General features: G+C 37.9%; 1 protein-coding gene across 1 annotated transcript in view; it reads right to left on the reverse strand.

Annotated features, from left to right (window-relative positions):
• Nucleotides 1-27,146, reverse strand: part of LOC145668315 (prostaglandin reductase 1-like) — a 70,134-nt gene that overhangs the window by 27,625 nt on the left and 15,363 nt on the right. The window contains exons 3-4 of the mRNA XM_081736042.1: nucleotides 9,271-9,316; nucleotides 2,439-2,495 (exon numbers count right to left, since the gene is read on the reverse strand). Coding sequence (XP_081592168.1) covers nucleotides 2,439-2,495; nucleotides 9,271-9,316 — 103 coding nt within the window. The remainder of the gene's footprint in view (nucleotides 1-2,438; nucleotides 2,496-9,270; nucleotides 9,317-27,146) is intronic.

Genomic DNA, 27,146 nt, shown 5'->3' on the forward strand with positions numbered 1-27,146 from the left:
TCATGTGGTGGTCCCATAATCGTACGTGGGAGACCCTGATGCTTCCATCTACTTAAAGATGCGAAGCCTTTCGGTGTGAGGTATGGGCCATCGTTAATTACTTCAGAGAGGCGAAGCCTTTAGTTTGTCAATCCAAATATATAAGGGCAAAACCTTCCAAAAGGCTTAAATATCTTTTTGTCAATCCTCTAGAAAGTGTATTTGCACTATTCTTGAAAATGCGTATGCTATACTTCGTCGCCGTTAGTACAATAATAGCTCTGAGAGAGGTTAGGTCCCTCTGCGATGCCGGTGTGATTACAATAATTTTGCGTCCCTAATAGCTACGAGTCTTTTTTGTCTCAACGGCTTCTTGTTCCGGATATCGCGTCTCCTATTTCGCACGTCCATTAACAGATGTTATGTTGTAAATTGCATTTAATTTAAGCATAGTGTGATGTGAATCTTCGACTAGTACTTTTATGATAGTCATGTTACTTCCCATAACTGACACCAGAACATCTTGCTTTCAATATTTCCCTATTTACTTCCTTTGTTGTACCTTTTGCACAATGTTTCTAAAATGATTTCTGGATATGATTGGTGATGTCATTGCATTGTGAGTGTTTGACCTAGCCAGTTACGGTATAAGTAGTCTGTCTGCCTACTAAGGGGCATTGATAGGTCGAGCGTGGGCACAAACCGTGCTCATCCTGACCGACTTTTGCACTCGTTTCCCCACTCTCACCAGGCAAATGCCGAAGTGGTGCCTTATGTAAGGCCAGGGCTGCTATCTGTCCATATCCTTGGCCGATCAGACCGATCTGTAATCACAGACAAGTTAGTGCGTGCACTTGATGCATAAATCCATGAAAACAGTCGTTTCACGATTTCCACGTTGTCACTGGAATTTGTACACGTTTCACGGTCGGTGCTGTACACAATCGTTTCTGAAACCTTGAAGTTCCGAAATTGTGCGCGTGATGGGATTCTAGACTGTTACTGAGAAACATAAAAAGACGAGACTAGCTTGTGCTTTGACATTTTTGACCCCATACAATGAGGAAGGAGATCAACTGTTGGACCACATTGTTCAGAGATGAAATATGAAATTTTTACATGGCTTTACCATCGAAGCGGCAATCAATGGAATGGCGAGACGTGATATCTCTAGTCAAAGTGCAAGCCAAACAGACAATATCTACACCCAAGATTATGCCTACCGCATTCTGGGACCAGTATGGTGTTCTGTTAGTTGAATTTATGCTACGAGGAACAATCATCAACTACGCTGCGTACTGTGCGACCTTGCAAAAGCTTTGACGTGCTATAAAAAGTAAGCATCGTGACCTACTGTCATCTAGTGTTTTGTTGCTACATGACAATGAACGCCCTCATTCTGCTGTTCAAACTCAAGACTTAGACTTTTTGGATGGATACTACTGGACCACCCATCGTACAGCCCGGACCTTATGCCGAGCGGTTATAATCTGTTCCCCTGTGCGAAAAAGTGTCTTCTAGAAGCGTTGAACTTCAACACACGTTATTTAGAGTAGGAAAAATCGTGTAAGGATGGTCGATATCAGCGTAAAAGAAGTCATAAACATGCCTTCCAAAAATTTATATTTCAGGAACCTGCAATGTGTACTCATGGGATTCCCTACCGGGCGTAATTCCTAGACATGTTTCCAACAGAATTCTTAGATATGCTCTGGTTTCAAGGTGGGTCCAAAGTAGACAAAAAGTAAGTCTTGATAGCAAGAGACAAAGAATGCTTTGGGGGGAAATCGGAAGTGTTAGGGACCGCCAGCTTTACGGTTTTTCGTGTTCGAAATAAAGCGTGCTGCAATGTATTTTATCACGGTATACATCTAAATATTTTTTTCACGTAAAAGTGTTAGACAAACTATCGCAGCAAACATGAGCGACTGAGATGATGCCGGTCCCTAACACTTCCGATTTTCCGCTGAAGCACTTCGTGTTCACTGCTGTCAATCTTACATTTTGCCTACTTTGGAACCACGCTAAAGTTACGGCATATCTGAGAATTTTGATGGGAGCATGTCTGGATATTATACCCTGTAAAGAATCCCTTGCACATTGGTGACATATCTATTTTTGAATTGGGTATGTATGTCTTCCTCTACACTGATATGGACCACCACTCCACGGTTTCTTGAATTCGAATTACCTCGGATGCAATTTAGCTTTTCCACGAATTTGGAGAGCCCTAGCTAAGAAGCTATGCAGTTTTCTTCCATGGTCCATATGGAATTTTCTCTTATTTTGTTGTGAGGAATCACCTGTTATACTTTATCGGTATAGTTCATTAACATCTTTATAAACTTAGTGTTTCTATTCGTGTCAATGTATTTTTTTATTTTTTACGTTGTGTATAAAACATGTATGGCTCCTGATTGGACCTCCTAAAATAATTCTAGCTACGGTACTGTACTTACCTCGCTACTTGATAACCTATCATGGTACTGCCCTCTGGTATTAAATTACCTCTCATCCTGAAGAAAGAAGAAAATATTAAGATTGTTTTAAAAAGTATGCAAATCAACGTAATTTTTCTACTTTACATAATGTTAGAATGTCCTTTCTACAACTGTCTAAGCGTATTTTAAGTCTAGTCTTTTTTTAAAAAAAACAGCAGGCCAGAATATTTAGTTGTGTAGGTCCAGAATATTTTTACTACTAATATAGCCAGTTGCTGTTTACTAATACGAAATTATACTTTCTTATGATGGATGAATTTTTGGTAATAATATAGCACTTGTACTTTGATACGAGAGGGAATCAAATATAAACGAACCTTATGTTGAAACCAAAATATATATTGTAGAAAATAGAGACATTGCCACAAACTAATTTTCTGCATAGGCCTACTCTTCGCCTTTATGGATACATTTTCCCCGACGTTTTGGTAGGCGGGAAGCTAGACAGTTGTGTACGAAGGTTGGTCACAAAACTCTAATTCCTAAGTATTTCTTTGCGGGGTCCAAACAGATGAAAATCGCAGGGCGATAAATCTGGGCTGTAAGGTGGATACTGAAGGTTTCCCAGTGCATTACCATCAGTTTCTGTTGCGTAACACCTGCTGTGTTTGGTCTGGCGTTTCGTGGAGGACCGACACTCGGCGAATGGCTTTATGATGATTGTTTGGAAATTTTCATAGCGCACACTAAATTCCGCCTCAATTTGACGCTCAGTGACGCATCGATCTCGTTCGATAATCTCACGAATACGTGCCATGTTGCCATTAGTCTCACTGGTGCGAGAACGACGGGGGTGAACTTCATTTGCAACACGTTCACGACCTTGCTTGAATTCGTCCCATACCTTCACTCTTGTCCACGAAAGGGTATCTTTCCCGAACTCTGCTTGCAGTCTGCGGTAAATTTCGGTTGGTTTGACATTTTCCTGAGTGAGGAACTTGATAATTATGCGTTGGGCAACAGGCACTGGCACACCCTTCTTACTCATCATGGGGGCTACTAAACGAAGCCGGCTGTTCTGGTTCCTGACTCTCGGCAGCCCCACCTACCGACTACACCTGCCCAATTACACCCAGCTAACCCTCCCGACGCTTAGCCAATCAAGGCTCGTTCATATTTGATTCATCTACGTATATTGTACAAGGTTATATTAGCTTAGGTTACCATAGATTTGCCAATTTCAATTTACTAATGAGATAGTCGTCTTTCTTATTGTCATGGGTGGTCTTCTGTAAAGATATGTCATCTTTATTTATAAAAATTTTATTACGCGTGCATTACTTCAACTTAGTCTTGCCATCAGAACCGTGAGACGTAAAACTTAAATATTTCATTTCTTTTCTTTTCTTTCTCCTGCAAATTTACTGCTTTGATATGTTTTACAGCTAGAGTACAACTAACTAAAAATGTCAATTCTCATTGCAGATGAAGAATCAGATCCCGAATATCAACCTGAAGATGGGGATGAGGAGGAATCAGATAGCGAGTGCCCGACTTCTTCACGGGGTGAAGATGAGGAAGAACAGGAACCAATAGATATGGCTGGCTGGACAGTTGTGCTTCATCCACATGAAGATACAAGACCCGACGCCTTGGTTCAGTTTTCCGGTGATTTTGAAGGATTTACACCAGCTTTGGATCTCGATAGTTGTAAGTCAGCTGTGGACTGTTTTGAGGCTTTTGTTCCAGAGTCTTTAGCTAATGATAAATGCAAATGGACGAATGAGAAGGCAGGTATATATTTCATTCAAACACATAATGAGAATATGTAAGTAAACGGAATAAGATGGAAAAATTGACCGTTAGTGAGTTCTACACATTCCTATCTCTTGTGTTCATAATGGGTATTGTGAAGAAACCTAAAAGTCAAGATTATTGGGTTCAAGACATTTTGCTAAATGGTCCTAGTGTGTTTCACAGAAATATAATGAGCAGGAACAGGTTTGTTTCCATCTTAAAATTTTTACGCTTGTCGGATCCTAATGCATACCGACCTAACTCGCCCTTGACAAGACTGCACAGTTCTTTGCCAAACTCAGAGGAAACTGTCAAATCCTTGGAGATCCTGGAACAGTGTTTGCAGTTGATGAGCGTCTTCTTCTGTTCAAAGGGCGCCTACATTTTCGACAGTATATGAAATCTAAGAGATCTAGATTTGGCATCAAATTGGTCTGTCTCTCATCAGGACATCCTCAGTTGAGAGGATACACGTGGAACTTCGCACTGTATATTGGAAAGGACGTCTATGATGTCAGTTATCTACAAGGTACTGAATCCTTGTCAATGTCAGAAAGAGTTATGGTTTTTCTGGAACAGAGTTTGTTGAACCAAGATCAGGAAATAATTTTGGACGATTTGTATATATCTGATAGGCTTTGTGATTATTTACTGACTGTGAATACATAAGCCACAGGAACAATAAGACCTGCCAGAGGAGTTCCAAATGAACTTCCCAATGTTCCTTTGGAAGAACATCAATTTTGTTTCGTGAGGCAAAACAACAAGTTACTTGTGAGGTATAAAGATAAAAGTGATGTTTATGTACTAAGTACGAAACACTGCTGGTTTTGTAAGTAAGGAACGGTACCTCAAAGGGAGAAGAAGAACGGATTTCAAGAAGCCAGAACTCATAGAACACCATAATACTCACATGGGTTCGGTAGATCTCATAGATCAGAATATTGAACCATATGACTGCACACGAAAAAGTCACACGTGGTTCAAAAAGCTTGGACTTCATATGCTGCAAAGAATGGCACGAAATGCACGTGTGCTGTACGAACATGCAACTAGAAGGAATGTTCCCCTCTGCTTATTCATCAGAATTCTGTGTGATGAATTTCTGACAAAATATTCCCCACAGTACACAGTTATTGTGAGGAACGTAGGAGCTCCAGAGAAGTATCAGAAAGTTAGTCACTGCCATGTGAGACTTGGAACTGTGATATCAGTAACAGAAAACAGGAGAAAGCAACAAAAAAAGGTGCAGGGAGTGTCACAAGGGCAAGAAGCGAGTGATGACGACTTTGGTGTGTGGTGGATGTAAGGATCTCCCAGGACTTTGTTCACTTCTTTGTTTCAAAAAGTTCCATGGCATGTCCAAATGACTTTGGAAATAACTGTGTTGTGTGTACTGTGAAACGAATTTTGTGTTTCTTGAAGCCTAAAGTGTCATATATACATAATAGAACAAATGTATGCTTGTATTGTGGTGACATTTCCATACTATTCATAAGAAACAAAAGTCAAACATTTTTATGTCAAGTAATCTTTAAAATTTTGTATTTATTATAATGTACATTGTTTTATCCAACTTATGTAATAAAACAAAATTGTTGAGTAATTTAAACAAAAAATATTGAAACTATCAAAGAAAATAGTTATATGAGACGAGTTGTAACTTTTCAATATGAATATTGTCTTTATTATTTATATAAATTTTGTATTATCGCCCAATAGCAATGCCAAGTAAAACAGCTTGAAAATATCAAGGACAAAGGTAAAATACCACGAATTCTGAAAATCCAATATGGCTGCCGTCAGCCATTTTGTTTATTATATGCATCTACACTAGTGTACCACTTTGTATTACCGCCCAATAGCAATGTAAAGTGTAAGAGCTTGAAAACATCAAAGAAAATAGGTGAAATAATACGGTCTAAAAATTCAATATGGCTGCGGCGGCTATTTTGTTTATTATATGCATGTACACTGGCGTGCAATTTTGTATTATTACCCAATGTAAATGTAAAGTAAAATAGCTTGAAAATTTCTAGGAAAATAGGTGAAAAAAGACGCTCTTTAAATCCAATATGGCTGCCCTCCGCATTTTGAATTTCTAGAAAAAATCCTAAAGCATCTTGTGGACTTCTTGTGTTAGCTGCATAATTCATTATGAATCTAGCATCAACCTAGCTTGAATAAATGATGAGAAATAGGCTTGAAAAATTATATTATTCTTCAAGAAATTCTTTGTCCTCACAACAAGTGGGCGAAATTTTGCTGGTGGCGAAGGGGTTAATGAGCCGTTGCGTCCATAGAGGCAAGCGTGCTCTGTAAGAAACGTTATCGGGAAAAGACTACGATACTGAGTGAGAAGGTGACATTCACGAATTATAATCATATCAGTAGTAGAGATCGATATCAGTGCAATACTGTTCTGTAAACTTAATAATTTGTTAGAATATGGTGGAAAGGACTCATCTAAATAATTACAATCCTGAAAATGCATCTGGTCTGCTTGAGGCAAATAAAATTGCCACAGAGATTGTATGTGTGATGGGCTCATCAAAGAGTGTCATTTCCCGAATTCAGAAAACAGCCATGCGTGTGCATGGTCGCGCAAAATGTACAGCACTACCAGTTTGCAAAAACATAGGCCGGTTTTTGCAAAAGGGAATCTACTGTACTGTCGCTCCAGTTCAAATTGATCATGTTGAGCTTTTGATGTCCAAGTATCTTCAAAGCTACTTCACGATGACTGAATGTGGTTAGATTTTTGCCAGGAAGCCAGTGAAGGTGTTCAATTAATCCCCGACCACGTCGTGACAGATATGATGCTAACGAGAACATCGTGATTTGGACGAAAGGAAATGGTCTACAACGCTGTTCTTAGATGAATTACGGTTCTATGTAACAAGTGATTCTGGACATCACATGGTGTGGAGAGAATAAAGAGCACAATATAATCGCCATCACACTTATGAATTTGACAAATATAGGGGTTTTGGAGTTACGATATAATAATGACATAGTGAAAAATAAAAGACCACCACTGCACACCTTCGATGCAGGATCCACTATTGGAGAACGGTATTATTATAAGGATCCTGAAAGGATATGTTCGTCTTTTCCGTGAACATGGGTTATTGCTTTCTCATCAGATTTACGACAAGAACTCAAAATCGCAAAAATTGGAAATACGAGGATTCACATCTTCAACGACGCTTTGTTTACATGAACGACATGAGGTACTGCTCGTATATTGGTAATTTGATGTATGCGGACCTTTTCCCAAAAGTTATGGGTCAATATGCGTTTATACCCTGGCAATTCTTACGAGTATAAAACGATATTAAAACTACTTAGAACTGCCCTTATGAAGACACTGGGAAGTGAGGACAACAACCATATAGTTTGGCCAGCATATTCGCCAAACATGCCTGGAATGCCCCTGGAAAATGAGTTGCCCAGAGGATCCACCACACCAGACCTAGACTCTAAAAACTAGCCTTAAGGAGAATGGGACATCATATCTTAGCTCTTTTAGACATCTCGGATATCATCTCGAACAGACATGCAGGTTGCTGTGATGTTCGTGATCGCCATATGCTTTAATGGTATGGTTAGAACTATCTATATTCATAACAACTTGGATTTCATGTCCTATTACTTAACTTTTTTTTAGGTTTATCACGTCGTGCTTCTTTGCGTGGCGGGAATCTTTTGACATTTTGTACTCATATATTGATCACCTGATGTACCCGGCTTTGTTCCGAAAAGTTATGGGTCAATATATGTTCGTCCACTAATAATTGTGAAGGAACGAAGAACGATATTGAAATCACATTATTATGTTGACATATTCATTTCACATTATATTATTATTATTGTAGAACAAATTTATACAAATTCTTAATTGAACATTCCACTGCAATCGTAGTCTATACGTCATTTCAAAATATGAAGTCTTCGTTACATACACACCTATCTTCTCATTGGTAATTCTATAATGTTGCCACATCCACTACTAAGAGTTATACCTATATTCTACTTAAATGGAGTACGAAGAAAATGCTACTGGGGAATGTTAAATTGTCGATCTGGCAAATACGTCGTAATTTTTCAGATCTGAAAGAAGTTATTACTATTTGCGGTTAAAATGGGAATAAGTGTCAAATAAAAGACACGAAAATTTACTTTACAATTTAATTTACTTTACTCTTCTGATTGAATTACATGCTGTATTGAAGTTTTCTGTTCTACGACTGCTAAAGGAAATAATGAGAAACGAATGATGGTAATGGAGGGAATGATAAAATAATAATATGCCTAGTTCTCCATAAATACTGTCCCAACTTTTAAGGATGGCTGTACTTCCGCCCGCTGTACAACGTCAAGAGCGGTATCGGTGAAGCGTGAGTCAACGCTGGATGAGCTGAAGAAGTATAAATGTGTCACTTGTAAGTTTACCGCACTATCCAGCGCTTTATTGAGACTGGAACTGTGAAAGATGATCCGCGCCGAGGAAGACCACGCACAGTAAAATACCAGAACACTGCCTCGTAATTAAAATCACAAAATTCTGGATTAATTATTTATAGTCCGAAATTATGAATGATCTCAATAATAAATAACGCGAAAACGTGTAATACACTCTGCCGTACAAGACAATAATATATTCTGCAGAATAGAATTACTGTTACAGTTAGCAATATATAGTAAATCAGACAGCAGCGGGTATTTGTTTTAAATCATCGTTATTCCAACTCAACGCTTAAAGATCAGTGGTCTTTCCTCACAGCGCAAATGCACACATTCGACATACCTGCCGAACTAGATGTGACTATTGCATTGACCGCTAGGACTGATCAATGGAGACTTTCCTGTATTATCAAAATAGAGGGGAGAGAGAGAGAGAAGGAGAGGGAAATGGATATCTTATACTTTCATGAAGACAACAGGATTCCTTTCAAAATAAGAAGATGAACGTTCTTCTCAGAATAGTCAGAAACCACTAAACTACATAACTCTTAAAATGTTTAAACTGACGAAGTTTCTGGTTACTTACCTCATGTATGGGTCAACACTCCAGTATTCAGCCTTACAAAGAATTTCTGAAATAAATAAAGAAAGCGATATGTATTCTAATTTGCCATTCTGAAAGTGATCTCCAGAAGTTAGACGTAAATTTATTGGGATACTAAACATGTTGTTTGAGCTCTTAAACCACGTAATATTCATACCAATGGCTGCTCGTTCATTTACTAAAATTTTATCATATGCTAAGGTTTCATCTACGTGCAAATCGTATTAGCAAGTTCACAGCGTAAGACAGAAGATAAAATGTTATACAAAGACATATGGAAACTACGACAATCACGATAAAATTGGTAGAATTCATACTACTGTTAATCTCTCAGACCATCTCATTAACTTATACCCAATTCTAGATCATGTATCAAACGAATCTTCCCAAACTAGGCCATAAGTCTTTAGGAATGTTTCAATCACGGCCGGGCTTAAGTTGATTGAACTGAACAGTGTGCGAATTAAATAATTTATATTTGGGGGGGTGGAGATAAAATTAGGCCAACAGGACGTAGAATCTGAAGGTGCAATAATTCGAAATGAGGCAATAATGCCTACCCCTACACACACACACACACACACACACACACAATATATGACATCTATAATAAATAAATGATTTATTAATTAATTAAATATACACTACTATTTGCGTCACCCTATCTAACTTTGGACTTTGACCCCGACATTTGTGACGTCATAGGTCAAAGGTCAATGACCTTGGCCCGGGGTCAATGACCTAGGGGTTCTTAGGACCGCCCCCTCTAAATTTTGGCAGGGATACCTTGGCCCACTCCCTAAATTTTGGCAGGGGTACATAGGACCACCCCCTTAAAATTTGGAAATTGCCAAATCTAAAAATTGGGTATGGTGGCCTAGGACCAGGGTATGTACCTCTATTAGTATTGGGTAAAGAATTGCCAATAAGTTAAATTTCGGGGGGTTTTGACCTAATTCATCCCCTTTGATGAGTGTTATTACCTTATATAGTTATATGGGCGTATACGGAGGTCCATTCCGTTTCATAAGAAATGGGTATATTGGTGCACCCCTTTAAAAATTTGGGAGGGGTACATTGGCCCACCCCTTAAGTTTTGGAAATTGCCCAATTTAAACATTTGGTATTGTAGTATAGAACCCTAATATAGATCACTATAAATTTCGGTGGTCCACCTCGTTCCCTTTTAGGGGTACAAAATTGCCAAAATATAAACGTAAGCAATACGTTGTACCACGGGGTTGGTTTTTGACCTAATTTATCCCCTTGGATGAGGTCCTATTATCTTATATAGTTATATGGTCATGTATAGGGGTCCATTCCCTATCATAAGACAGGTACATTGATGCACCCTTTAAATTTTTGGAAGGGGTACCTTGGCCCACCCCTTAAATTTTGGAAATTGCCCAATCTAAACATTTGGTATTATAGTATAGGACCCTAATATATATCACTATAAATTTCGGTGGTCCACCTCATTCCCTTTTAGGGGTACAATATTGCCAAATTTTAGTACAACCATGTGTTTGGTTTTGGTCCAACTTATCCCCTTTGATGAGCTTTTATTACCTTATATGGTTATACGGGCGTATACACGGGTTCATTTTCTATCATAAGACATGGGTATATTGATTCACCCCTTTAAATTTTTGGTAGGGGTACCTTGGCCCACTCCTTAAATTTTGGAAATTCTCCAATTTAAGCATTTGGTATTATAGTACAGAACATCAATATGTATCATGATAAATTCGGATGATCCACCTCGCTCCCTTTCATCGGTAAAAAATTGCCAAAATATAAACATAAGCAATATGCTGTACTAAATTTCGCAATAGTAAATCCCCACGTTAAGCGGGTTTGCATATCCAGGCTCTTAACTATGAAAACATTTACGATCACTCCAACCCCAATCATTTCACAGATTCAACCTGTTGCATATAAGTTATTAGGACGTAAAATTGAATGTAGTTTATACGAAAAAGACCTTTATGCATTGCAAGACCTGTAACGCCCAAATATTCACCACAAACTTATAGTGGTATCGATAGAAACAAAAAAGTGTGGAGCAGGAAACTACTTTACACAAAAGTCTAAAGAAGCTCAGTGAAGACGTACGAACTGTTCGAGCGGTTTGGGTCAATAGTCTATCAATCATATGTTTGTGTGTTCAAACCCTGTAGGAAGTATTGGTTTCGTTTTTATTTTCCTTAAAAGTGTGTTCCTATTTTCATCAGAGGACTGAAAACATTTCTTTGAATAAATCTTTGGCAACTACTTTTCTCTCAAATTCGATTAGAAGGGAACATTATATGAATTGCAAATCTAAAATCCAAAACTGAAAACAAAATATTAAGTATGTTCAATATTTCATTATTATCCTTTGATTTGTAATAAAAAACTAATTATAAGCATTGATGATTTCAGAAGATTCTCCCCGGGTAATGGTCAATATATGAATGAGAGGAAATTGATAGAACATTATTAGTCCACTTTGAGCATGGTCGAAGATATGGCCACGAATTTATGTCGACAGGGTCTCAAATTCTCCCACAGGTCATGCCCTGAAATCATCACTGTTTCAAAGGTTTCCTTAACAAATACCTAGGTAGAATATTACATGTATTTCTCGTTCTACGTTTTGAAATGACAAAATCATAATATTAAAGATAATTATAATACAATAAGCATAAAGGTTTATAGAACTAATGAAGTAAATAGTATTGTGTAAGTTATCGGTTTATAAACGGATTAAAACTAGAATATTCGCTTGCATCGCACTTTAAAGTAAATTCTCTCTATATATAATTCTTAGTGGAAAGCATGTTTTACTCCAATTACTTAATATTTTTAATAATATATTTTTATTGTAATATTTTTACTATTCAATGTCGTATACACTTCATTTCCCAAAGCAAAACCTCGCAAATGTATAGTGGGCTAGTGAATATTATCAAATAAATTAAAGTAGCCTGCGAATTTTAACTTTTGGGTCATTGCATGAAGTATGCTATGCTACGTTTCATATTTCGGTTGTACCGAATTCAGAACAAAAATCTTTTTAGTCACTGCACATCAGGTTTTCTTGCAAATTGCATATTAACATTGTCAATATCAATGTATGTAATGGTTTATTGCTATTCATAACACTGCTACGACTACTGGTACACTTACTAACATAAACAATATTAATATCTTATATTAGTATTTCTAGTGCTGTATGCAACAGTAAGTTGACTCGTAATCACGATATTAGAAACAAACAAGGCAAGGAAACAGGGAAAAAAGTAGCAATGTTTATGGATAAGCATTCACTATAAAACAGTAAGACTCTTAAAGCAAGCAAACGTAAACTCCATAGTGTAATCCGCGCCATTTTAAAGGAGGAAATAACGCACCCATAGGTGATGACTTGGCGCACAAAAACTCCACAGTAGTGGGTTTTACGCCTCTTCCCTGATAAACTGCGTCTTGTTGCGGCCCGCTTGTCACTAGTGACAAAATCTTCTCTCTGCAATAACCAGCAGTAGTATGCAAGCATGTTGCAATTCCACTTTCGTTGATAACGACGTTCGAGTTCCTTGAGGTCCTGATGAAATTTCTCTCCTTGTTAATCACTCACGATTCCAAGATTGACTGGAAAATAATCCAAATCGGAAAACAGCATTAGCACTCTCAAACTCATGTTATGATCCAATTCTTGAAAACACCGTAGCATTCTTTCCACCATGTCTTTATAGTTTGGATTCTTTGTGTTGCCAAGAAAGTTTTTCGCTACATCTCGGAAAGCTTGCCATGTTGAACGCTCGTTCTGGTTCACGACATTTTCAAAATTTGCGTCACCAAAAAGTTTCCTAATATATGGCCTATCGAAGATGCCCTCTTTAATTTTTGCATTGCTGATGCCAGGAAATTTTTGACAGATATTTGAAGCACTCACTTTCAGTATCTAGAGTCTTTAGAAATTGCTTCATCAAGCCAAGCCTAATGTGAAGGGGAGGTAACAGTATATAATGTGCATTAACAAGACTTGCGCGTTGTAAGTTTCTCGAACCAATATTCCACTGCATATCTGGCCATTCCTTTTGACTCCCGTGCACTGCCCTTGCAGGACTGTCCCACTCTCACAGAAAGCATGGGAGTTTGGTATAGTCTGACTAGTGACCCAACAGAAGACCGATGACCTTAAAATCCCGATATATTTGTCATTGATGTTCGTGGTACTTTATCTTGTTCAACATCAAATCAAGGTTTTCGTAGCTTTCCATCATGACAACAGAATAAGCAACTCGAATGGATGCTAGCTTGTTTCCGTTTTGTAGGAGTACACACTTCAAACTCCGCTTGGAAGCATCGATGAAAAGTTTCCATTGGGATCGATCATAGTCAGGCGATCCTAATTCTATTATTAATTCCGGAATTGTGTTGCAAAATACTATATGATCTTCTACGGAAAAGAAAGCAGTAAATTCTTGTTCACGATGCCTGTACCAATAGTACGTCGTCTCAGGCATAAGCAGGTTTCTCTCCTTTAGTCGTGATCCCAGTAGTTCGGCCGATTCCTCCGTGAGACCAAGGTCACGAACTAAATCGTTTAAACCACTCTGTTCGAAAAGTATAGGCTCTGTTGATTCTTGTGGGTCAAAGTCCGAATCGTCATTGTTGTCACTAGGAGGTTCGGAAGAGGCTTCGTTTAGTTGGTCTGGTGGCTGTGGGACAGGTATGTCAGAACCATGGGATACTGGTAAACTGACAGATGGAATTGTAGTTGGCTAAACAATTTTAGCCCTGTTCCTGCTGTTGAAACCTTTCACTTGCACAGAACAAAAGTAGCAATTGGTAATGTGCTCAGTAGGCTCACGCCATACACTGGGGATTCCAAACTTCAATGCTCGTCTTTCACCTTCCATTCATTGGCACAGTTGTTTGATGAATGTTCGACAAATCTTATGTGGTGCCCGCGACTTGTCCTGATCTCCCAATGCTATACCAAAATACGCAAGATAAGCCTTTCGCACAAATAAAATTATATTGCGCCGTTGTTTCATGGGCACAAATGTTCCAAATATATAACAGAATATATCTGGATTATTCTTATAATTTTGACGCTGCGTTCCGAAAAGTCTGCGAACAAGCACTTCACTTTCGTCACTAAATACTAAGCACACATTACGATATTAGGTGCTTCAAAGCACTGAGCACACTTAAGTAGTTCGAAACTGTATGAATCATTCGAACGAAAAGCAATATAGGAAACAAAACAGTGCCGCTAGGCGTAACTACCTTACCGTACCGATAGGCGTACACGATAAGCTGTTGTTTAGCTACCGTTACAACATTTCAAGCCATGAGAGTAATAGCATTTCAACCAATCAGGATGTTTAGTCCTCCTGGCTTGAGACGCATATGAATGAATAGGTAAAACGATTTTCTCGATTTTGTCACAAAATGTGATGTGATGAGACAAAACTAACCTTACTCTTAGGCTTAGGTGGCAATCACCACTTCACAGAAATATATTGCACTTATGCAATAAAATCATCGCAGGCTAGTGTTATCATTTAGTTTACGTAAATACTGCATCGCCCGATTTGAAACTTCGTACTTTAACAACAACAACAACAACTACTACTACTACCACTACTACTACTACTACTACTACTACTACTACTATTAATAATAATAATAATAATAATAATAAAACCATAGCCATACCTTATAAGTATTTCAGGCTTACTCAATAAATGAATTCAACGTGGTCTCTATTCGAAGTTCTATTTATTCGAATCCGATAGAAATACAAAGAGAAAGTTCGAGAACAGGTAAAAGAAAAATGTTACTTTGGTGGGACTGAAACTAACCTTTAAGAGTTACTTTCAATTTACAAATGCCTTAGACACTTTGTTTCTTGTCTTTAAGTTAACTGATTCACTGAACGTATCTGAGTAAGTTGTCTTTATTTTCTACTCGGTTATACACGTTTTACAATCATTTCCTTTAAGCTTGAACGACAGGAACACGAATGCAAAAACATTTAGGACAAATAAAATTCCCCTACCGGAAATCGAACCGGGGACCCCGTACACCAAAGGCACACGTGCTAGCCACAAGACTAGCGGTAAGAACGAATGAAATCTGTTTTGAAGTGTCTGAAATTTATGCCTATTTCGCCCTGATGCAATATGTCTATTGATGTTTTTATGTTTACCGTATTCGTTACTTTGAGGAACGATATATGTTATTTATATAGATTCTATTACGTATTCGTCCATAAATACTATATAAATTATCAGAATTATTCATGATCTTTCATGGAAATTCGCTGGTGCATGCACAGTAGACGGACAGTGTAATTGGAAGGTGAGTTCAACAGAGATTATGTATTTCGCCGACATTATTTAATAACAATATAGAATAGATAGCGAAAACGAGTCTACCTAATGAAGATGGAATTTCGGTAGGAGATGAAATGATGAGGTGTATACGGTTTGGTGTTGATATAGTTGTTGTTGCAGAATCTAAAAAGAAAATTAATAAGATGTAGAAAACTTGAGAAAGGCTTCTGAAGAATATGGGATGAAAATAAATGTTAGAAAGACAAAATCCATGGTGATTGAAACGAAGTGATCGGTGTCAAATAGAGAAGTAGGAGCGGGAGAAAAGAACAAATGACTAGTCTTCGGTATCTGAGTAGTATTATTAGTGATGATATTATATGCGAACGTGAAGTAAAAGCAAGGATAGAAATGGCGAAAGAAGCCTTTAGGATGAAGAAAATACTATTTTGTAGGACCTTGAATAGAGTTGAAAAAAGACTCATAAAATGCTTCGTGTACTGTATTTTACTGTATATATAAGGCAGAATCATGGACATTATGCAAAAATGATGAGAAACAATTAAAGGCTTTCGATATATGTGCGTGGAGAAGAATGGAGAGAAATAGCTGGGTCGTGAGGAAAACGAATGAGAGGGTTAGAAATGGAAGGAGAAAAATATTATTAAGAAGATGAAGAAAAATTGGTTGGGATATTGGTTAAGAAGGAACTGTATCATGAGGGATGTGCTAGAGGGTATGGTGGCAGGAAAGAGAGGGAGGGGATTAATTAGACTATATAGAAACAGAATTAGGCTATTGGCGATATCAAAAGAGAAAAATCGTATGTGAAGATGGAAAGGTTAATAGAAGATCGTGGAGCATGGCAGTTTCTCAGTCACGGTGGCGGAATACTTCTGATATAATGATGCCGATGATGCATAGTAGAAACAGAAAAATCCACTTTACTGTCATTACCAAGCAAAATCAATAAAAAAGAATAATAATAACTCATTTATTTTTTATAAATGTTAAGTCATTTCCAGAAGTTCAAAAATCTTTAACAATGCACTTACAGTTTATTTTTTCTGAAGAATATATTTTTCAATAAATTATTTCGGGCACTAAGTAAGCGGTGTTCTGACTATATGTTTTTCTGAGGTGATACACAACTATTGTAACTTGTAGCAGGTAGGGAAGGATCCAAGGGAACGATCGGGGTGTCTCCCCCCAGAAGAGGGAACTTTCTTATTTTATATATAAATAAAACCCATCCCAGAGTTTGGAGCTTTTAAAAGTAGCTCTAAGTAGCAGTATTACAACCCACCGGCTCCCCCCAGAAGTTCGTCCTGGATCCGCTCCTGACTAGTAGCCTTACATGTATGCAATTTTGTACTAAAATGTAGCTTACATCTATTTAGTTTATTAACTAGCATGCATTTTTAAGCACATTTTGATTGTTTTCCATTCTACCACAAAGAAATAAAGTCTTTAAAATATATCAAAGATTTTGTAATTCGTTGATGTAAACCGTTACGCATTGCACCATAATTACGCAGTAGTAGCTCCATGGAGAGCCAACTTGGGCCCCGGGGCTATCATCGGGCCCGGTATAAAACTGGCAAACTATCATATATTTGCTAGTTACATTATACTAATTACATGAAATTCATATACTAATTATATTACTCGAGTTATACTTCGTAATTTACGAAACAGCCTTTCTTGCTTTCCTGCTTGCAAACGTATCAATGATATCACTAAAGTTTAGCTGACGGGCTAAAGTACACTCTATTATAAGAGTTCCCTTGAATTGTTGAGTCATCAATGACCGAAGGACATTCTTTAGTCTTGCAAGTGCATTAAACGATCTTTCAGCCTCCGCCACAGACAGTGGTACAGTACAAAAAATCCGAAGAGCAACACTGACATTCGGAAAACTGTTTTTAGTCAAGAATTGTGTTGAGCAACTGAAATGTGTCAGAGCAGCATTGAAGTTGATAGATTAAATCGTTTGCAGATGAATCATTTCATTAATGATATCATCTGATACATCATCGCTGTATAGTTCTAACCACGTTCCTACTTTTCCCTCAAGTTCATAATTGCTCAAGTTGGATAATTCCACAAGAAATTGAATCATGCATTGTCTTATAGCAGCATCTAAGGTTGACTATAACACAATCCAGAATTAAAAAAAAAAATGACTGTTTGAAAATTTCTTCGGGGTCTTTTCTTTCTTGTTCTTCAACAGTTCCGTCTGATAAACGTTTCTTGATCACGCGCTTTTCTGGAAAATCTGAAGTGGTTCCTAGATTTCTGCTCACATGTTTACATTGTTGCAAAATGTTTTCTTATTTACTGTGTAGTAGTATTAGATCTTCTATCAAACCGGTGATACTGTCAACTTTGACTTCCAAAGTAACTTCTCTTATTTGCAAGACTATGTTCTTGTAGTGGATAGCTGTCAGTATTTTGAACTATGTTGATGACATAAATATACACTCAAATATGTTTAGGTAACTTTCAACACTCAGTTTGAGCTCTTTCAGATCCCTGATACATTCTTTTACTCCCGGAAAATTAGTCGCAAATGGCTTCACGCATGCCACGCTTGCAGACCAAAGTGTATCTAACATGCTCTAAAGAAAGTATCCAATAGCTTTCTTAATTAAATCACATCTCTGAGGACTAGAACTAAACATATTATACAACTTTTGAAGTATACCAAAAATTTAAGGACAACTTTTAGCTGCCTCAAAATCACAAAGATTTAAGGTATGGCACGCACAAGGAAAGAATAATGCTAGAGGATTTTTCTTACGTATCCGACTTTGTCCACTCACATTACTTCCATTGTCATGGCCTTGACCTCTGCAATCACTAAGCGGAATGTTATTCTTTTCTAAGGTAACGCAAATAAAATCTGCTATTGCATCTCCAGTTTTCTGGTGACAGTCCACAAAGGCTAGTAACGTTCTTGGATTGTATATTTCTTTCTGTTTCTCTTGTTCGTCAATCACCAAACTCAGGAACTGTAAAATGAAAATTGTCTGTTCAACATGTGCGGAATCAGGGGTTGCATCAACAATTACAGAGTAATATTTAGCAGCTTGTTTCTCTTTCAAAATAGCTTGAAGTACATGATCTGCACAACACTGAATGAATTCATTCTGTATCTGGCGACAAATAATTCACTTGTAGTCGATGATGACCCACCTATGAGGCTTTTACATTTATTAAATGTTCTTGTAGCACTGGGTCATAGTGGCTTATCAATTCCAAAATACCTATAAAGCTACGATTTTTGGATCACCTATAAGAAAGCTATCACCGCTTAAGAAACCCTCTTTTCCCCCCAAAAAAAAGAATAACGTCCAAAATTGTGGATAAAGTTTGACTCCACCTTGCACTTTCACTTTTAATGTTTTCAAAAAGGATCATGTCAATGGTGGTCTCATCATTGAGACGTTTAACTAAATTACGCCATAGCACATTTTATGATTTACACTGTAGTCATGAGAGGAAATTCTGTCCCATAGTTTTCTCCAATGATTTGCACAAAAGTATCCAGTTGGGCATGGTAATAAAGATAGCGATAACTCTGGAAGCTTACAGAATAATCGACAAGGGAAGCAAAGGAGTGTTTTCTTTTTTATTTCTCCAAACACACCAGTCTCTAGTAACACACTCACCAGTTTTTAATTTGCATTTAAGCACGGAAAAGGGAAATCTATAACCAAAAGCATCATTGGGAAATTTGAGGATGTGGGACGCGACCATGACACACTGCTTCTTCAACTTCATGAGCTGATGTATTCAAGTTCAGTAATGCACCAATCTCAAAATTAATGGATTGTGAGGAAGCGACGAAAGAAGATTCTTCTTTAAAAAATAGGGACATGTTCATGATGGTCTTGTATATAAAACATCTTGCTACTTCTTGTATATGAGTAGCTATGTCTTGTATATGAGACATCTTGCTGCTTCGACACTAATCGTGTTATCTTCAAGGATATTTTGTGTTTTCTATGTTGCTGCAGAACTACCACTTTCAATTTCCTGTAGATCAATTGTAATTGTATCATTCTTTTTTTATATTTGTTTGTTAGAATTTTTCACACACACACACACACACACACAAATGCTTTCGAAGGTAGTTTGACCTTTCTTTGCATATTTTGCATATTTATCTCTTTTCTCTCGCTCTTTTCGTTTCCTTGCTCTTGATTTATGAATATAATCCATTGTCACATCCTAGAGAAAACGAAACAGTTAGTAAATAACACAACACTTATTGTATTCGTCGGGCCCCTCAGCAGTCCGGAGAAAGCTGCAGCTCCCCCCTCTCGTCGGATCTGCGCAGTAGCTGTGAGTTGGTAAAAAATAAACGTTATTCTTAATGCCAACACATTTCAGTTAGATAATGGATTGATGTGATTAAAATGTCCGTTTGATGTGTCACTTAAATAAGTAATAAGTAAAGAAAGAAAACTGTAATACCTAGTTAGTCAAGGTAATCTCCGGCTGCAGCTACACACTTTTTCCATCGCACGATGGGATTCTGTTGTGGATATAAGCTGTCTAGTGAGAAGGATCTAGGTGGAGATCATGTGACAGTGGATGTGAACATCACGGTGAAGATGTTGATTCAAGGTTATAGGTTTAGATCATGCGACAGTGGTTGTGAACATCTAGCTGGAGATGTTGATAGAAGGATCTCGGTTGAAATCATGCGACAGTGGTCGTGAACATTTTAGTCGGGATGTCTATTGAAGGATCTCGGTGGAGATCGTGCAAGTGATCGTAAACAACTCGGTGGAGATGATGATAGAAGGATCTAGTTGAAGATCATGTGACAGTGGTCGTGAACATCTCGCTGAAGATGATGATAAAAGGATCTACTTGGAGATCATGGACAGTGGTCGTGAACATCTCGGTTTAGATGTTGGTAGAAAGATCCAGGTGGAGATCCTGCGACAGTAGTCTTTAACATCTCGTGGACATGTTGATAAAAGGATCTCAATTGAGATCATGCGACAGTGGTTGTGAACATCTCGGTGGAAATGTTGATTCAAGGATATAGGTGGAGATCATGTGACAGTAGTTGTGAACATCTCGATGGAAATGTTGATCGAAGGATCAAGTTGAAGATCATAGGACGATAGTCGTGAACATCTCGGTGGGGATGTTGGTAGAAGGATAAAGGTGGAGAGTTTTTACTATGCATGTAATTAATATTGTGTGTCATTTAACGTGTACATTATTTTATTGTACTGGTTATAGATATTATGTCTAATTTGTGTACGCAACATTTGTAAGCCTTCTTTAATTGGAGTTATTTACTCTGTTGAAGGCATAAATAAATAAATAAACGTGGGGCGTTAAACTAAAAACACCTGTGGGTGGAAGGTTTCTTTCAGATATTGATGACAAATCAACCAATGTCCTGACTGCCGTAGAAAATCCATTTGCCATCAGAAGTGATAATCCGATTAAGGAAACTTTCCCGGATGTTCCGTACACTCGTGAGAACTGCTCATCTTTAAACGGCGATCTTGTTGGCCAGTGTCCACTCATGTGGAAATCATGTCATGTCACTCATCCGGAAATGAAATTTTTTCAGCTAACCGATTGTACGGAGCCGCTGAATGACAGTGGTATAGTGTATGAATAAGTCGTCTGTAACTGCACAAACACTTTTCTGAAGGTTCGTTTCCAATGTTCCTTAGGAACTCATCAAAACATGATATTGGATACTGGTCGCAGGAACAATTTTCCATATTGTCACCGGCCAATATTTTTACAAACTAATGATATATGTTCATTCACCACTCCTGTCTCAAATCCATTAATGATGATTTTCGCTGCTAGATGTACAGAATATCTGGGGACACGGCACTAGTCCTAAACGGCACAAGAGCTAAAAATCATTTCGCGGCACAAATCCTAAACGGTATAAGACTTAAACGGCACAAGTCCTAAAAATAATTTCGCGGCACAAGTCCTAAACGGCATAAGTCCTAAACGACACTAGTCCTAAATGGCACAAGACCTAAACGGCACTGGACCTAAAAAGCTCTTGTGGCGCTACCATCGCGTCCGTGCCAAGAATACTTGCAATCTGTTAGTCAAAGTTTTAGATATACTGTTTCATATTACAGAACCAGATTCTAGCTTAGTTCTTACAAATAATTTGTATAAATAATATTCTATCGTTCTGAAATAAAAAAAATAAATAAAGCCTATTGTTCTTTCTTGATGTTTGTATGATAGCATTTGTGTAGTGACAAAATATTATTTACCTATCAAATGTGATTCCCAGATCTTTTATAATGTTTTTTTTTCTATTTCCACACCATTGACCTAGTATTAGTAACATAATGTTGCGTTTTAGTTATATACGTCATAAATTTTGCTTTCTTTCTGTTGATATGAAGTTGACTATTTTTACACATATATTTATCATATTCAATTCTTTCCGTAGCAAATAGTTGTCATACTCGTAATTAACTACTCTTTACTCGTTACCATTATAAACAATAGTTTTAATATTACACTGTTCAACAACGAAAATGTAAATTGAACAAAATCAGCTAATTCTTATTGATTTCGTGGTGCTGATCACGAATTTGAAAGTTATTTTTGAATATTAGCTCTACTTTTCGTTTTACAGGCATGTCTAATAATAACGCTTTAAAAATAAATATATTCGCTTCGTTTGGGGTAAAATGTTACACCGATCCGGCAACACTGGAGAAACTATATGAACGCTTGGTTTCATTGTGTTCCTTATCTCAGTAGTGTTCTGCTATTGTTAGAAAAGTCAGGTTTAGTGCAGTTATCAGCGTTTTGGGTGTGACGTTTGTGTAGTGCAGGACATAAAAATGCAACTACAAGTACGCAAAAATACTGGTATTTCGAATGTATATTTTTAAATAGTTGTCGGAACTATTTCAAGTGACATTCTGAGGATTTCAATAAACAAAAATTCCGCGAAATTGTGTAAACAGTGCGGATAGCTTCTGCTACGTGTGTGGGAAAGTGACATTTTCCTCACAAAAGCAGACTATAACACCACTGATAAGAAAAGCCTATCAATATTACTTTGGTTGTAAAACTGGAGACCAAGATAAATCTTGGGCATCCCACATTGTGTGTAACACTTGTGCCAGCAATCTAAGAAATTGGATTAATGGGAAGGGGCGCCCAATGCCTTTTGCAGTGCCCATGATTTGGAGGGAGCCAAGCGACCACACCAGAGACTGTTATTTTGGTATAATTCCTTCCGCCAAGAAGGGAATTTCTACGAAGGAGAAGCGGGCCTTGATCTATCCTAACATTCCTTCTGCAATGCGCCCTGTTCCACATGGAGAAGGACTACCTGTTCCTGACCCACCTAAAGAATACGATCTTTTTTCTGATGATGATCAAGAAGTTGAAGCTCCTGAATCAAGTACTTCGAAGGACCCTACGTTTGTTGTAGAAGAACCTCCCTGTGAACCACATAGACTTACTCAAGAGGAACTAAGTGATCTAATCAGAGACTTAGACCTCTCGAAAAGCAAAGCCGAAATTTTAGCGTCACGCTTAAAGCAATGGAATTTATTGCAGGAAAAAGTAAATATTTCAGTGTATCGGAATAGGGAGAAGATGTTCACTTCATTTTTTACTATGGAAGACACACTTGTGGCATGTACAGATGTAAATGGTCTCATGAGGGCACTTAAAATTAATTACGAACCTACGGAGTGGAGGCTTAGATTCGTCCAAGGTGAGTTTAAAGGCAGTGCTTTTACATTAGGAGCTAGTGGTCTACTATGCCACGCTTAGTTGCATGCATGGGGAGCATGCCCGCGACCGTTCGGTCTATTTAATGGACGGGTACCGCTTCAATGTGTTGCACCCCGCCCGTAGTTTCTCAATATACGCTATTGATCCTCGTGAACGCAGTGCACCGTCAGAATTTGTCCCCTAATTCTGACTCGCCGAAGCGATGTAACCCCCATTCTCTGAGGGAGTGGGATACGCCCACTGCGCGGCCAGACCGAAGTCCTGAATGCCTACCAGTTGACCTACTGGAGGCGGTCCTGCTAGCGAGTCAGGCCCTACCATACTCTGCAGGCATGGTGCCCGAGCGTTATAAGGCGAGCTCACCTCCCGCACATGTTCACCGTTACCCAGGTCCCTGGGATTAGTTCCCATGTGCTACCGAATCCCACGGTATGACCACAACCCGGCAGAGTCCAACCCAATCCGGGAACCTCAGGCAATGCCCGAGGGGGCTCGTGTCCCGGCCCTGCCTACCTCTATCGTTCAACTGGCAACCGCCGTGTGTAGAGGTACCACACACACGTCGAGATGCTGTGCATCTCATCCCGGATCCAATGGTACGTGTAAGTCACCATTTGAGTTTGGAACCGGCCCATATCCTGCAGGGTTACCTCCCTTCCGCGGAATTAGTACCGTTGCCCAGATATCTGGGATTGGACCTTTCCCGTTTTCGTTTGGTCCTCCTGCAGGCAGGAATCCGACTCTCCCCTCCCGGTAGGATCGTCCAAGCAATACGGGACTACCTCTCTTTTACGTGTTGAGGTACCACGTACACGCTGAGATACTCAGTGTCTCTTCCCGGACCCAACAGCACGTGTAGGTCGCCATTTGGGAGAATGGCCATGGCCACTGCTCTTCCCCGGTAAGGTCGCCCAAAGGAGTGTGCTTTTACATATTGGAAATGAACTTCCTTCAATTCCTGTAGGTTACGCAGTTCATATGAAGGAATCTTATGAAAACTTGAAACGTTTACTTCAAGCCATTAAATATTACGATTTTCAGTGGCTCATTTGTGGTGACCTTAAAGTAATAGCACTGTTGCTAGGTATGCAGTTAGGGTATACAAAGTATTGTTGCTTTCAGGGGTGCCCACAAGGGGGGCTATGACGCAAACTGCGTCATTGAAATATTTGGGGGGGTTAAAAATCTATATAAATATGTTTGAGGGTGTGTAAAAATTAACCAAAAAGATTTTTCTCATGGAAGAACACCTACGGATAGACAATTGAGGGGGGGTGCGTCATGGACATAAGGGGGTGGGCACCACTGGTTGCTTTATATGTGAATGGGACAGTAGAGATCGTGGATCTCATTAGCGCAAAAGTGATTGGAGTACCAGAGAAACTCTTCAGCCGGGAGTGAAAAATGTGCAGCATGAACCACTGGTAGATCGTAACCGAATTTTGCTTCCCCCTCTACATATTAAATTAGGTCTTTTGAAAAGTTTTGTTAAGAGCATGAACCAAGAGGATGAGGCCTATAAGTACCTAAGAGGACAATTCCCTCGATTAAGTGATGCCAAAGTTAAAGAGGGTGTTTTCATAGGGCCACAGATTAGGCAACTATTCAAAGATCACAAGTTCGACGAAATGCTCCAAGGTGAGGAGAAAGCTGCGTGGGAAAGCTTGAAGAGTGTTTGTTCACAGTCCTTGGGAAGACACCGAGCAACAAATTACAAACAACTGGTAGCAAAGTTGTTATTGTGCTACGAAAATCTTGGTTGCAATATGTCTCTGAAACTCTACATTCTTCATTCACATCTAGACTTCTTTCCCGAAGATTGTGGAGCAGTAAGTGACGAACATGGTGAGCGTTTCCATCAAGATATTGCAGCCATGGAGAAGAGATATGAGGGAAAGTGGAGTTCTAACATATTGGCCGACTACTGTTGGACTATTGCAAGGGATGCTCCAGATGTAACCTACAAAAGACAAGCCAAGCGAAGACGCTCAAAATAAAATAAACATAATCCTGTACAAGGGATCACTTAAAACTTTTGTCTACATTGCAGTGTAGTCCTTGCACAAAAAGGTATCTGTACATATATTTCATGTTTTGATGTTAATACTGATTTTTATTACGGAATTGTTAATGTTTAACTTGACCACGCTTACTTTATTTTCTGTATCACTGTGAAACTGGTATTTGCACAATTTTGAAAAAGGAAGTACAAGGGTATAGAAAGCTATAGGTTAGGGTACTTCTTAACTCCCCAGCTTATCACATCACAGTGAAATAGATAAAAAAAAGTGATATTTAGGTTTTTACAAGGATTTTGCTTAAATGTTCTATAAATATTAATACATTTGTATTTTATATATACAGCTACTGTTGTACAAGGGCGTTTTTTTTTCACAACCTGAGCTAAGAAAATTCTTCTATTATCATTCCCTTTCATATTATGCTTAAATGAATGTAAAAATCGCAATTTCAAAGAATTTACATACTTTCGATCAAAATTTGTTGAACAGTGTTACTAACATAACTGTTACCGTTGGAATTAACTATTATTATTATTATTATTAATGATAATAATAATAATAAATTTCAAATATGCTACATTTTTTAGACCTGAGCCTTGATTGTACGTGAAGTTAAAATCAAAGGTTATGTAACGGACGGCAAATAATGGCTTAACACCCAGAACAAACTCTTGGCCTCCCACGAGAGGGTTAGTCTGTGTTTAATAATTACAGCAAATTAATAATGTTTATAATAGAATGTGAAAGAAACACTTTAAAAAAATTAAACTACGTCAACATGTTAAAATAATTAAAATAACCTAATTAATCATCCACTTTGTACTCTCATTTGTTTAACTGAACGAACCCAGACCTAAAGGAAAAGAGTTTTCTGCCCAAATCTCATAAGCAGTGGGAAATTTTAATACTATAGAAATTGACTCTCCTTCCCTCTTAGAAATGTAATTTTCAAGACGCTAAAACATATATTTTATTACTTTTAGTTAAAAGTTGGAATACCGAGTTTCACGCATCCAGTTTAAGCAAATCGTTCTTTACTTTATAAATACTTTCTGCATAAGTAATGTGGAACTCGAACATTAAAGAAAGTGCACCCTTTGTTCTTTCCCTTTTATGTGTTGAATTTTCATTTTCATTTTTTTTTTTTTTTACAGTGGAAAGTTTATAAAGATGTCAAGTTTTATTTTACTAGCTTCAGAGATTTGCGAGATACGCTACTCTTTTTTTAAAAAAAATCTTACCCACACTTTTTACGATACGTATTTCCAAAAATTCCTTCTTATATCCTGCTTTCGTAAAATATATCCAAAAAGTCATTTAACTCTTTTATATAAGAGTACAGAAGTTGAAAACAGTCAAACAAATGGACTTTCATGAACAATTTCCGATTTCTTATTCGTACATTTCGCACAAGCTGTAGTTTTAAATTCACGCACTGTCAAGACTCAAGTTTCAAATAGGTAACAAATTAAAAATATAATACTAATAATAATATATTATGTACGTGTGTAATATGTATATATTTATTGTCTTATTGAAGCTTTCGCAATTTGGAAATATACTTTTGGTTTGCTTTTAATATGAAAAAGCCTGCTTCCCTGGAAAAGTTTGCAGGCTACAGCACTAAATTACTATGTATTGGTTTCTTCAAACTTATTGTGTTGCGTATTACATTAATAATTTAGCGTTATTTGTTGATTTTTTTTGTTTATACATATCAACTCTATCAAAA

The sequence above is a fragment of the Thermobia domestica genome, chromosome 13 (assembly GCF_964235325.1).
Source record: "Thermobia domestica chromosome 13, izTheDome1.hap1.1, whole genome shotgun sequence".
In the NCBI taxonomy this organism is placed as follows: Eukaryota; Metazoa; Arthropoda; class Insecta; order Zygentoma; family Lepismatidae; genus Thermobia; species Thermobia domestica.